The sequence below is a fragment of the Garra rufa genome, chromosome 12 (genome assembly GCF_049309525.1).
Source record: "Garra rufa chromosome 12, GarRuf1.0, whole genome shotgun sequence".
Classification (NCBI taxonomy): Eukaryota; Metazoa; Chordata; class Actinopteri; order Cypriniformes; family Cyprinidae; genus Garra; species Garra rufa.
This window is the reverse complement of record NC_133372.1, coordinates 5176687-5189279: the sequence shown is the minus strand read 5'-3', so window position 1 is coordinate 5189279 and position 12593 is coordinate 5176687. Positions and strand designations below refer to the sequence as shown.

The 12593-nt window shown below is 35.3% G+C and overlaps 1 protein-coding gene across 1 annotated transcript in view; it reads left to right on the top strand.

Moving 5' to 3' along the window:
• The window catches only part of LOC141346872 (fatty-acid amide hydrolase 1-like), a 29089-nt gene that overhangs the window by 2881 nt on the left and 13615 nt on the right, over window positions 1–12593 (top strand). The window contains exons 2-8 of the mRNA XM_073851832.1: window positions 322–435; window positions 1745–1885; window positions 1965–2098; window positions 8809–9015; window positions 10252–10292; window positions 10396–10520; window positions 10609–10734. Coding sequence (XP_073707933.1) covers window positions 322–435; window positions 1745–1885; window positions 1965–2098; window positions 8809–9015; window positions 10252–10292; window positions 10396–10520; window positions 10609–10734 — 888 coding nt within the window. The remainder of the gene's footprint in view (window positions 1–321; window positions 436–1744; window positions 1886–1964; window positions 2099–8808; window positions 9016–10251; window positions 10293–10395; window positions 10521–10608; window positions 10735–12593) is intronic.

Sequence of the window (12593 nt, the reverse complement as noted above, 5' to 3'; positions counted from 1 at the left end):
GAAATTTTTTTACTTAGTATTGAGTAATGATTTCTGAAGGATCATGTGACATTAAAGACTGGAGTAATGATGCTGAAAATTTAGCTTTGATCACAGAAAAAAAAATGCATTTTAAAATATATTCAAATAGAAAAAAATGTTTAAAATGGTAAAAATATTTTTAAAATGTTACTGTTTTTGCTGTACTTTTTGATCAAATAAATGTGGGCTTGGTGAGCAAAAGAGACTTCTTAAAAAAAAAAAAATCTTAGCTAGCCCCAGTCTCCTTTGTTATAGATTGATTGTATAAATATCTAATATTTGTTTCTTGCATCTTTCCAGAATCCAGACTTTAAGAGCAGCTCCATAGTGTCTCTGTCTTTGCCTGAGCTCACTGGAAAACTCAAGGATGGCTCTTTACAGCCAGACGCTGTGCTTTATGCCTTTATGGAAAAGGTTGTGACTGTGCATACAACTATACGATTTATGAGTTTATGGCCAACTTCAGAGGTTTACAATTAACATTTTAATTGCAAAACTTTGAGACTTTGAGCTGTCATGTCTTGTGCAGTCTTTTGTACACAACATTTACTAATAGTTTTGCTCATGTTTGTATTAATATTATAAATGTCAGCTATAGCATTATTAAGAAATAATCTCTCGTTTTAAATTTAAAACTGATTGTTGAGTTTTGTAATGTCATATTTCCAAAGCTTTGGAGGTGAACAAATTCAAAATGGGAAAACCTGGTAATATCAAATAACTTGCAGGACAAGAAGACAATCTTTTGCCAACCGGAGTGTATTAAGAGACCATTCAGTTAGTCTACTTGCTCATTTACTGGAAAAAATAAAGTTAATTAGAAGCCAGTTGAAAATGATTGTGCCATTAACCAATTAAAACATGGTCTGAAGTGAGTGGCACAGTATTTTTATTTACTAATAGTTTTGCTCATGTTTGTATTAATATTATAAATGTCAGCTATAGCATTATTAAGAAATAATCTCTCCTTTAAAAAAAGAGAAGCATTATTATAATATTAGAAAAAAAACCTATATGTGACCCTAAACCACAAAACCAATAATAAGTATAATTTTTTCGAAATTGAGATTTATACAGCATCTGAAAGCTGAATAAATATGATTTGCATTGATGTATGGTTTATATAGGTAAAGATTTGGCTGAGATGCAGCTATTTGAAAATCTAGAATCTGAGGATGCAAAAAAAATCAAAATATTGAGAAAATCACCTTTAAATTTTATTGCATATTACTAATCAAAAATTAAGTTTTGACATATTTACAGTAGGAAATTGACAAAATATATTCATGGAACACGATCTCTTCTTAATATCCGAATGTTTTTTGGCATTTAAAAAAAAAACGTTAATTTTGACCCATACAATGTATCGCTTTCTATCAGAATCAGAATCAGAAAGAGCTTTATTGCCAAGTATGCTTGCGCATACAAGAAATTTGTTACAGTGTTATTAGCTTCCAGTACACAGAGACAACAACGCACAGACAATATGTAAGCATAAATAGACCAAAAATAAAATAAAAAATAATAATTATAATTTGTAAAAAATAAATTGACAAATAAATAGGTGATATGTACAGTTGTGCTATAGTTGTGCTATTGCTATAAATATGCATGTGCTACTTAAGGTTTTGTGGTCTATGGTCACAAATGTTATTTTTGAGCAACTGGTAAAGTGCAGTTAAATAATGCTGATTGTTGAGTTGTGTAATGTCATACTTCAAAGGCTTTGGAGGTGAATAAGAATCTGAACTGCAGCACTGAGATCATAATGGAGTGTGAGGCGCAGCTGAAAGATATCAACACTCAAAAGAAAGGTCTTTTGTATGGAGTGCCCATCAGCATCAAGGACAACATCGCATATGAGGTGAATAAGATGGGTTAGGCTGGTTCAAAGAAGTGTGGTTCTGTTTGCGGTGTATGTAACATCCTGTTTGTGTGAGCAGGGTCATGACACTTCCTGTGGTGTGGTGAGTAAGCTGGATCAGCCTGCGCTCATGGACAGTGTGCTGGTTACAGTGCTGAAGAAGCAGGGCGCCATCCCGTTCATCAAGACCAACATACCACAAGGTCTTCTCAAGTGAGTAAACGCCACATCATTTCTGGGGGAAAAATCAAAATGGGAAAACCTGGTAATATCAAATAACTTGCAGGACAAGAAAACAATCTTTAGCCAACTGGAGTGTTTGAAGAGACAATGCAGTTAGTCTAGTTGCTCATTTACTGCATCGAAAACAAGTTAATTTGAAGCCAATTAAAAACTATTGCACCATTGACCAACTAAAACATGGTCTGAAGTGAGTGGCACAGTATTTTTATTTATTTAAAGGGTGTGTTAGTAATATGCGCCTATAGGCAGGTGCACAAGGCCTGTACACTGGACGCGCAGCAGCACACAAACATCCCAAATATTAAAAATGAAAGGATTACAATGTAAAAGATTATTATTGTGTACATAAAGAAAGCTTGTCCTATAGAACTGTTTCCTAGTGTTTGTAAAATAAACCTTTACCACACTTCCTATATCCACTTCCGCTCCCATCGTAATTAGGCATGCAATGATACCATTTTTTCAGATCCGACCCAATCCAGAAAATTCGGAGTATCTTCTGAGTATTTTTTTTTAAATCAATGTAGAATTTCTGTACTTCTGTGTGTTGACCTGATCATCACTCTTTTGTGTGTTAAACACAATCTACAAAATAAAGACAGCTTTTAGCATTTGATTTTAGCATATTCTGCAAAGGGGAATGTAAATATATGAGCATAACTATACATAACAGTAGTAGTTCTTCACAGGTTTTTTTATTCGATTGCAGTGCTTTTCCATTGTTTTTCTGTATAAACCTTAGCGCTTTTGACTGCTGCATTCGTGTCTCTTGCAGCATCTCATGCATGAAATGGCATTAAATAAAAATGCGGTGCTCAGGTTAAAAGAAGTTCACTCCCATCTTGCATATTTTTCCTATTCCACTTTCTGTGTTGCATCTTGTCAACACAAAAGTGCAATTAAGTGTGAATGGCGCCTAGCGATATGACAGTTGAATCGTTCTTTTCTTTTTACTGTTAATTAATCGATAAAATCTGAAAAATCGCTTAGCCCTTATTTAGAGCCTTATTTAAATAACAAATGCACTTTTGCCCATCTGTTGCTGGTCTGAAAACGTGTGTTTAGCGAATTGTTAGTGCGTTGCTATTTTGAGACGGTTGAAAAACGATTGTGCCATTGACCAACTAAAACATGGTCTAAAGTCAATGGTGCAGTATTTTTTTGTTTATTTAAAGAGCAGATCATACAGTATTTTAAAGTGTCATAATATTGTGTTGGAGTCCGCTACAACAGGTTTAAATGCATCTAAGATCAGAAAACTTGTAATTTTCTCAGAATATACATTTAATATTAGAATAATTTTGCAATGATTTTGGAATGAGTCATTTTAAGCATTTCTGAGCAGGGTTCCCAGGTTTTCACAACAAAACCTGCCCAATTGCTAATTGCGAGGGGGGGTCCTCCATTCAAAATCACATTCCGGGGGATAAAATACAAGGTTTCTTTTTGTCAGGGTTCCCATGGTAAATTTGTGTTTCAGGGACTAAATATGATGTTATTAGAGTCGCTTCAACCCACGTTTACATCAAAAACAACCTGCGGCCACAGTGTTAAAGTAGCCCACTTCTGCGGGAAAACTATGGACTTGGCAACACTGGTTTTGAGTTTGAAGGAGTAGTTCACTTTCAGAACAAAAATTTACAGATAATGTACTCGCCCCCTTGTCATGCAAGATATTCATGTCTTTCTTTCTTCAGTCGTTTTTTGAGTAAAACATTTCAGGATTTCTCTCCATATAATGGACTTCTATGGTGGCCCCTGAGTTTAAACTTCCAAAATGCAAGCTTAAATGGAGCTTCAGAGGGCTTTAAACGATTATAGCCGAGGAAAGAAGGATTCTTATTTAGCAAAACAATGGGTTATTTAAAAAAAATGCTCAAATGCTCATCTTGTCTAGCTCGGCAAGACAAGCGTTTGAGATTAAAAAGTATATAAATTGTAAATGTTTTTAGAAAATAACCCATCGTTTTGCAATATAAGACCCTTCTTCCTTCGTTATAATCGTTTAGAGCCCTCTGAAGCTGCATTTAAACTGCATTTTGGAAGTTCAAACTCAGGGGCAACAAAGAAGTCCATTATATGGAGAGAAATCCTGAAATGTTTTCCTCAATAACCACCATTTCTTTATGACTGAAGAAAGAAAGACATGAACATCTTGGATGACAAGGGGGTGAGTACATCATCTGTACATTTTTGTTCTGAAAGTGAGCTACTCCTTTAAAGGGGTCATCGGATGCAAAACTAACTTTTCCAAGTTGTTTGAACATTAATGTGTGTTGGCTGTTTGTGTACACAACCACCCTACAATGATAAAAATCCACCCAATGGTATTTTTTTAATCTTTAAAAGTAATATCACCTTGTTAAAATCAGTTCATTCTCAGCTTCTTGTCGTTGTGACGAAATACATTTGATTGACATTAGCGTCTTACCTTAGGCCTGCCCTCACCGAGCTGAAACAGTCCGAATACGACCCTTACTGTGTTGACTCAGGTGCAGAGGAAGACTCTAATTGAGCGATTGAGGTGTTCTGTTGTTGGATGTAATAATGAACATAGCTGTAGTCATTTACTACCGACATCTGAGCCGCTGAAGACACAGAGGTTTAACGTTACTTTCGTTTTTAAATGGAAAGCGCCAATCCCGATCTACATATTCATCTATCTTCGTGCGAATTGTTCCTGATGCAGCTTCACCCACAGCAGAAGTGAGTATAAGGGTTTTTATGCATCTTTGCAAATGATTTTTATAATGGTTTTATGTGCTTGTTGGCAAGTTTCGCCGATAAACGTGGCTAAATGCAGCTAAACGCGGCTAAAGTAAACATAATCCCAGAGAGGGGCGGGGCGAGTAGATGTCGCTGACATTTAAAGGGGCCATGTCTTAAAATGAGCTGAAATTTTGCAGAGCTGATTTTGACAAGGTAAAAGTTTTTTTTTTACACTACTATTGAGAATTTTTAACCAAAGTATATTAGAGACTTTTCATTAAGACCCTAAAGAATCATACGAACTAGACCCCGTTTAAGGTCAGTAAAACCCGTAAGCCTACTCTGCTGTGATTGGTCAGCTGGCCAAGTCTGTTGTAATTGGTCTTTCCATATACAATGCAAGTGAATCGTGCCCACAGCTAAAGTTTAGCAGCAGAACTCTAAACACTTAACAAAACAATAAAGGTGGATATGTTAGTTGAGTGCTAATGTGATAAACTGATGAAACAATACAGTTTTTAAACCAAAATATATGTCTACATTCTTTATTATTAAACAAAGTAATTAGAACAACAACAGTCTACATGAACCAACACATACTTAGGAAATAGTGTGTTCACAGCGAATATTAACTATTTCAGTAAGACAGTAATATCGTGGTTTACCTGGAAAGCTGCACTAGGTATACAGCACATATTAGCACAAAAAAATGATATTTTGAGCACTAAATTGAAAATGTACACATAACGTGTTAATCATACTTATAGGTTGTGGTTCGGCGACGCTTGTTAGTCCAAATAAAAAAGGTATGGACTTGTCTTTCATGGACAAGTGTTTAGCGAATCCTGCGTTGCAGGTCGAAATGACGAGATATATCAAGATATTACTGAAAACTATTACAATATCTCAGTAATTCTCAAACAACACTGTACAACACAGGTGTTAAACTCAGTTTCTGCAGAGTTTAGTTCAAACCCTGCTCCAATCCAGACACAATGTAGTTTTCATATAAACCTGAAGGACGTGATAAGATGGATCAGGTGCGTTTATTTAGGGTTGAATCTTAACCAAACCTACTAGAAGGCATGCCTGCAACCTCTATCTAAAAAAGTGTAAAGGTTAAATCTAACAGTGCAATTCAGGGAAGGAGACCAGACGCTGTTTCTTTTTAAGAGGCTTCACTATGCTGAAAAAACAGCTTTTTTAAGGAAATAGCCTATCATTTATTAAACTGACAGTTTAATGGCTAATCTAAAACATGTTTTAGACTAAACCATTTTTAGAGTTTACAACAACAAAAATAAAATTGGTTTTACAGGAGAAGTCACAGACTTTTTGCAACAGGTGGAATTTGGCTTACGGCAATTCCCGTTTATTCCTATAGTATCCGCACTCCAAAAAAGGCTGATCTTACTTAGTATTTTTGTCTTGTTTCTAGTCGAAATATCTAAAAATTCTTAAATTAAGATGAGTTTACTAAATAAGCAAAATGACATAAGATATTTAGTCTTGTGTTCAGGGGGAAAAACTAAATTAAGCGCAGTTTGCTTAAAATAAGTAAAATTATCTGCCAATGGGGTAAGTAAAATACTCTTGATTTAAGAATATTTGACCTACCCCACTGGCAAATAATTTTACTTGTTTCCAGGGAGAAAAAAACTAAATTAAGTGCATTTTGCTTAAAACAAGACTAAATATCTTATGTCACTTTGCTTATCTAGTAAATGTATCTTAATTCTTAATTTTTTGCAGTGCATAAACAAATGGGAAAAAGTTGAAGAAAAAAAAAAAGAGTAATGCTCCTAAAGATAGGCTTAATTTTATTTGATTATTTCATTTGATTTCTTTCATTCTTTTTTCCTTTTAATGAAGAATATTATTTAGCATTTTTCCAGTAGCCTTATTCATGCAATTCAGCTGCTCATCTCACAAATCAATGTTACTATTTTGAAACATTTATCTATGGAACAGAGACACGTAGTCCAAGGCCGAACATTCCTATAACTAGTTTAATGTTTCTAAAAGTACCAGTCTAACATACTAAAAGCACTTCAGTTCTTTCCTGCAAACTTCAGTAACAGAACAGATTTTATTGGCATCTGTTAAAAATGGTATTATGACATTATGGGCGGCTATTACATGGGAATGTGTAAGATCTAAGTCGTAACTTATGCTCAAACCATGATTTTCCCAAGATAAGACCAATGTATGGTACATACTGTATAACGCCAGCCATAAACACATAGGGCTCCACAATCATTATTCATTTTATGAGAGGTAAAAGTAGATTTTTTAGTAGTGACCTTGATCACAAATGGCAAGTTTCTGGGGTCAGCTGGAGTAGTTCAGACGTTAGAGATGAAATAAACAGTGTCTCACAAAAGTGAGTACACCCCTCACATCTCAGCAACCATTTTAGTATATCTTCTCAAGGGACAATACTATAGAAATGTAAAATTGGATATTATTTAGAGTAGTCAATGTGCAGCTTGTATAGCAGTATAGATTTACTGTCCTCTGAAAATAACTCAACATACAGCCATTATTGTCAAAATAGCTGGCAACAAAATTGAGTAACACCCTAAGTGATAACAGCAGTATGTTGTTTAAACACGCAAAGCCACATGCCCATACAAAGTTGTGTATCTTGTATTAGAGCAATTAAAATTTGCTGCTTTAAGTACAATTCTCTCATACTGATCACTGGATGTTCAACATGGCATCTCATGGCAAACAACTCTCTGAGGATTTGAGAATTAGAATTGTTGCTCTGCACAAAGATGGCCAAGGCTATTAGAGGTTCAGGAACACCCTGAAAGTGAGTTACACTACAGTGGTCAGGGTCATACACAGGTTTTCCAATATGGGTTCCATTCAGAACAGGCCTTGCAAGGGTGGATCAATGAAGTTGAGCACTCGTTCTGTGCATCTCGTTCTGTGCATCTGTGCAGAACCTGGCTTCAAAAAATGATGTACGAGTGCTGCTAGCATTGCTTTAAAGTTTGCAATAATAGAAGGTCAGCTTGTCGGTGCTCAGAACATACGCCGCACACTGCAACAAGTTGGATTGCATAGGCTTCGTCCCAGAAGGAAGCCTCTTCTGAAGCTGGCTCACAAGAAAGCCTGCAAACAGTTTGCTGAAGACAACCTGTCCAAGAGCATGAATTACTGGAACCATGTCCTGTGGTCTGATGAGACCATAAGATAAACTTGTTTCACTCAGATGGTGTCCAGCATGTGTGGCGATGCCCTGATGAGGAGTACCAAGAAAACTGTGTCTTGCCTACAGTCAAGCATCATGGTCTGGGGCTGCGTGAGTGCTGCTGGTGCTGGGGAGCTGCAGTTCATTGAGGGAAACATGGATTCCATTATGTACTGTACATTCTGAAACAGAACATGATGCCTTCCCTCCAGAAACTAGGCCGAACGGCAGTTTTCCAACATAATAACGATCCCAAACACACCACCAAGATGACAACTGCCTTGCGGAGGAAGCTAAAGGTGAAGGTGATGGGGTGGCCAAGTATGTCTCCAGACCTGAACCCTATTAAGCACCTGTGGAGCATCCTTAAGCGTAAAGTGGAGAAGCACTGTGTGTCTAAAGTCCAGCAGCTCTGTGAGGAGTCGAAGAAGATTCCAGCAATAACCTGTGCAGCTCTGGTCAATTCCATGCCCAGGATGATCAAGGCAGTGCCAGATAACATATATCTGGCATATATATAAAAAAATATTTTAGTAGTTTCGGTTCTATAGTATTGTCCCTTGAGAATATATACTAAAATGGTTGCTGAAATGTGAGGGGTGTTCTTACTTATGTGAGATACTGTAAATGCAGAGGTGTGTCTTTAAATGTTTCTTGTAGGTTGTGATGGTCTCAGCAGATCAGGTAGACATTTAGAACAAGATTGAAGGTTCTGGAAAGAGACTTTGTACCTCTGTATCCACTGCCTTTCTATTTTTATGTACTGTAGTTATGACTGCGGGAACCCCGTTTATGGGCAAACCTTGAACCCATACAACCTTCAGAAGACACCTGGTGGTTCCTCCGGAGGGGAAGGAGCTCTGATTGGAGGAGGTGGCTCCATCCTGGGCATAGGCTCTGACATTGGTGGGAGCATTCGTATCCCAGCATCCTTCTGTGGCATTTGTGGATTTAAGCCCACGGCAAAGAGGCTAAGGTTCGTATGCATCTGATGATACTGAATATGGGGCTGAAAAGTTACATATTGATATTCATCTTGGTAACTTGTCTCAATATTTAAAAAAAAGCTAAATCATCCAATCATGAAAAACGTACCATCTCATTTATCAACGTCAGACAAGCAAGTATCTGCAGCAGAAGTGAATGGTCCAAAACATTTTGGCAAGTGTATACCTGGATAAAGTTAATTTTATCTCTAGAGCAAATAGAAAAGGAACTTGCACAGACTCTAAACAACTTTAAAGGGAATTTTCTCAATATTTAGATTTTTTTGCATCCTCAGATTCCTTTTTGGAAATAGTTGTATCACAGCCAAATATTGTCCTATCCTAACAAACCATACATCAATGAAATGCTTATTATCAGTTTAAAAAAATGTACCCTTATGACTGGTTTTGTGGTCCAGGGTCGCATTTACTATCAATGTTGGGAACAGTTGTGCAGCTTAATATTTATTTTTGCGATACTTTTTCCAGGATTCTTTGATGAATAAAACATTAAAAAGAACAGCATTTATTTAAAATAGTACTTTTTTTGTAATCTTTTGTTTGGGGTATTTTTTTTTTCTTTCTTTCTTTGTAAGAACTTAATACTTTTATTCAGCAATGTGTTAAATGATAAAAAATGATAGTATTTCAATTTTGAATAAATGCTGTTCTTTTTAAATAAATTTTATTTTAAAATATGTTTAAAAAAAATTAAATTGCAATAATATTTCATATTATTACTTTTTTTTCTGTATTCCTGATCTAATAAATAAAACTTTGATAACAATAAGAGACTTCTTTAAAAAAACAGTAAAAATCTGGGATCAGTGTATATCACTGCTATTTTTTGTATGTTGACTTTTTAAGACAAAATTGTTAAATTATTGTAAACATTAATTTGAACGGTTTTGATCGAATTGATTGAGTGATGCAATTGTTTTTGCCATGAATATACCCATTGATGCTGACAAGAAATCATAAATATTAAAAATACATATTTTATTATAAATGAGAGGCATTGAAGGAAACGATTCTGCACAACAACCACAATGTAATGCCCTTTATCAATCGTGTAAATGGAAAAAAAAAACATGTCTAGATCATATCATTTTTGGACCTGTTAATAATGTCACTTTGTAAAAATGCTATAATATGTAATTTCTCATTACCTGTTATTGATTTTAGTGTTCTTGTCTGTTTTGCTTTATCTAATCATCTATGTTTAGTCTTCAAGGAATTAATTCATGCGTCAGAGGTCAGAAATCAGGTGAGATCACATCTGTCATCCTGCTGGACTAGTTTTGAACTGTAGATAAAAAGAACATCATGTATGGTATGTTGTCTCATTGTTACATTGTGCTGGTTTTCAGTGTTGTCCTCCATTGGCCCTATGGGAAGGGACGTCGAAAGCTTGGCACTGTTTATGCGGGCGTTGCTCTGCCAGGACATGTTTTCCTTGGACCCCACCATCCCTCCCATACAATTCAACCAAGAGGTTCCCTATTTAACATCAAACATCAGATGCCTGTATTTGTGATGTGTTGCAAATGCAGAATCTATGATACTTTGCTCTTATTAAACAGGTGTATGAGAGCTCAGAGCCCCTGAGGATTGGTTATTATGAGAACGATGGGTACCAGCAGCCATCTCCAAGCATGGCCAGGGCCTTCAGGGAGACTAAGGACCTGCTGGAGAGAGCGGGGCACACGGTACACAAACACATTGCGTTAACAGTTGTTATGTAATCTCATGGTTCAGATCATTTTCGGATCTGTGAGAAAATAAATATTTTATATCAATGTAACTTTTTATTACTTAAAACTCACTTTTGGTACCTCTTTAAAACAACAGCAAAAACTACTAGCCTAAGAAAGTTCAAAATGATTGAAGTGAAAGGTCAATAAATAATACAATAAGAACAAATACACAAATTACAAGCATGGATAAATACAATATAACAAACAGGTCCGACAATAGTATTCAGGTACAGAAATGTGTGTATGTGTAAAATAACACTGAATAGTGCTCACTGTAGAAATTAAAGCTACAAAAAGTTCATAAGTTAAAATGACGTAGTTTTAAGCTGATTTAACTTAAAAACTTATTACAATAAAAATGAGTTGATATAACTTGTGAGTTTAAATGACTTACGTTGATTTAACTTACAATCTTAAGGCAGCTGCTAAACTTAAGTTTTTATGTTGAAACTGGTGAAAACTTTTTACAGTGTATGTTTTGTTTGATTAGCAGCAGAAATTTATGGACTACTGTCCCTTTAAGACCTGGGGCACAGTTGCATATACATACCCTTGAAGGATTACTCTACTCCCAAAATAAAAATGTCCTGATAATTTACTCAGCCCCATGTCATCCAAGATGTTCATGTCTTTCGCAAAGAAATTACGTTTCTTGAGGAAAACATTCCAGGATTTTTCTTCATATAGTGGACTTCAATAATGCTCAACAGATTGAATGATAAAAATGCAGTTTCACTGCAGTTTAAAGGGCTCTACACAATCAAATTTACAATCTACAAAAAAAATTACAATTTATATACTCAGAGCTGGGTAGTAACTGATTACATGTAATCTGGATTATGTAATCAGATTTAAAAAATGAAGTACTTGTAATTAGAGAAAATTACATTTTGAAATACTCGTAATTAGACTACAGTTATTTTTTTATTGGTTACATGATTGCATATTATTCACACAATAGCAATAAATTATTCATCATTTATTGATTCTCTCTAATTCCTTTTTTTTATCCTTTAAATGTTCCTTTCTATAACAATCTACCATTTATATTCACTCAAAGTCTTCCAAAATGAAATGGGAATTTTTCCACATACCCTAACTGTATTGAACCGAAATGCACAGAGTGCATCGCAGAGCTAGACAAGATAAGCATTTGTGGTTAAAAAGTGTATAAATATATTTTTTAAAGAAAATTACAGATTGTTTCTCTGGATAAAACACTTATTCCACGGCTGGGATTGTTTAGAGCCTTTTGAAGCTGCATTGAAACTGCATTTTAATTATTATTTTATTATTCAATCTGTTGAGCACCATTAAAGTCCACTATATGGAGAAAAATTCTGGAATCTTTTCCTCAAAAAACTTAAAGGAGAAAGTTAACTTCCAGAACAAAAATGTACAGATAATTTACTCACCCCCTTGTCATCCAAGATGTTCAGTTTATGTCTTTCTTTCTTCAGTCGTAAAGAAATTGTTTTGTTTTTTTGAGGAAACATTTTCTGAAATGTTCTCCATATAGTGGACTTCTATGGTGCCCACGAGTTTGAACTTCCAAAATGCAGTTCAAATGCAGCTTTAAAGGGCTGTAAATGATCCCAGACGAGGAATAATGGTCTTATCTAGTTATTTGCTAAAAAAAATTAACAATTGTCATACTTTTTTTACCTCTGTGATGTGCATGCATACCTTGTGCACTCCGGTTCAATACAGTTAGGGTATGTCAAAAAACTTCCATCTCATTTTCTCCTCCAACTTCTAAATCATCCTACATCGCTGCAGAAGTACCGACCCAGTGTTTACAAAGTGAACGT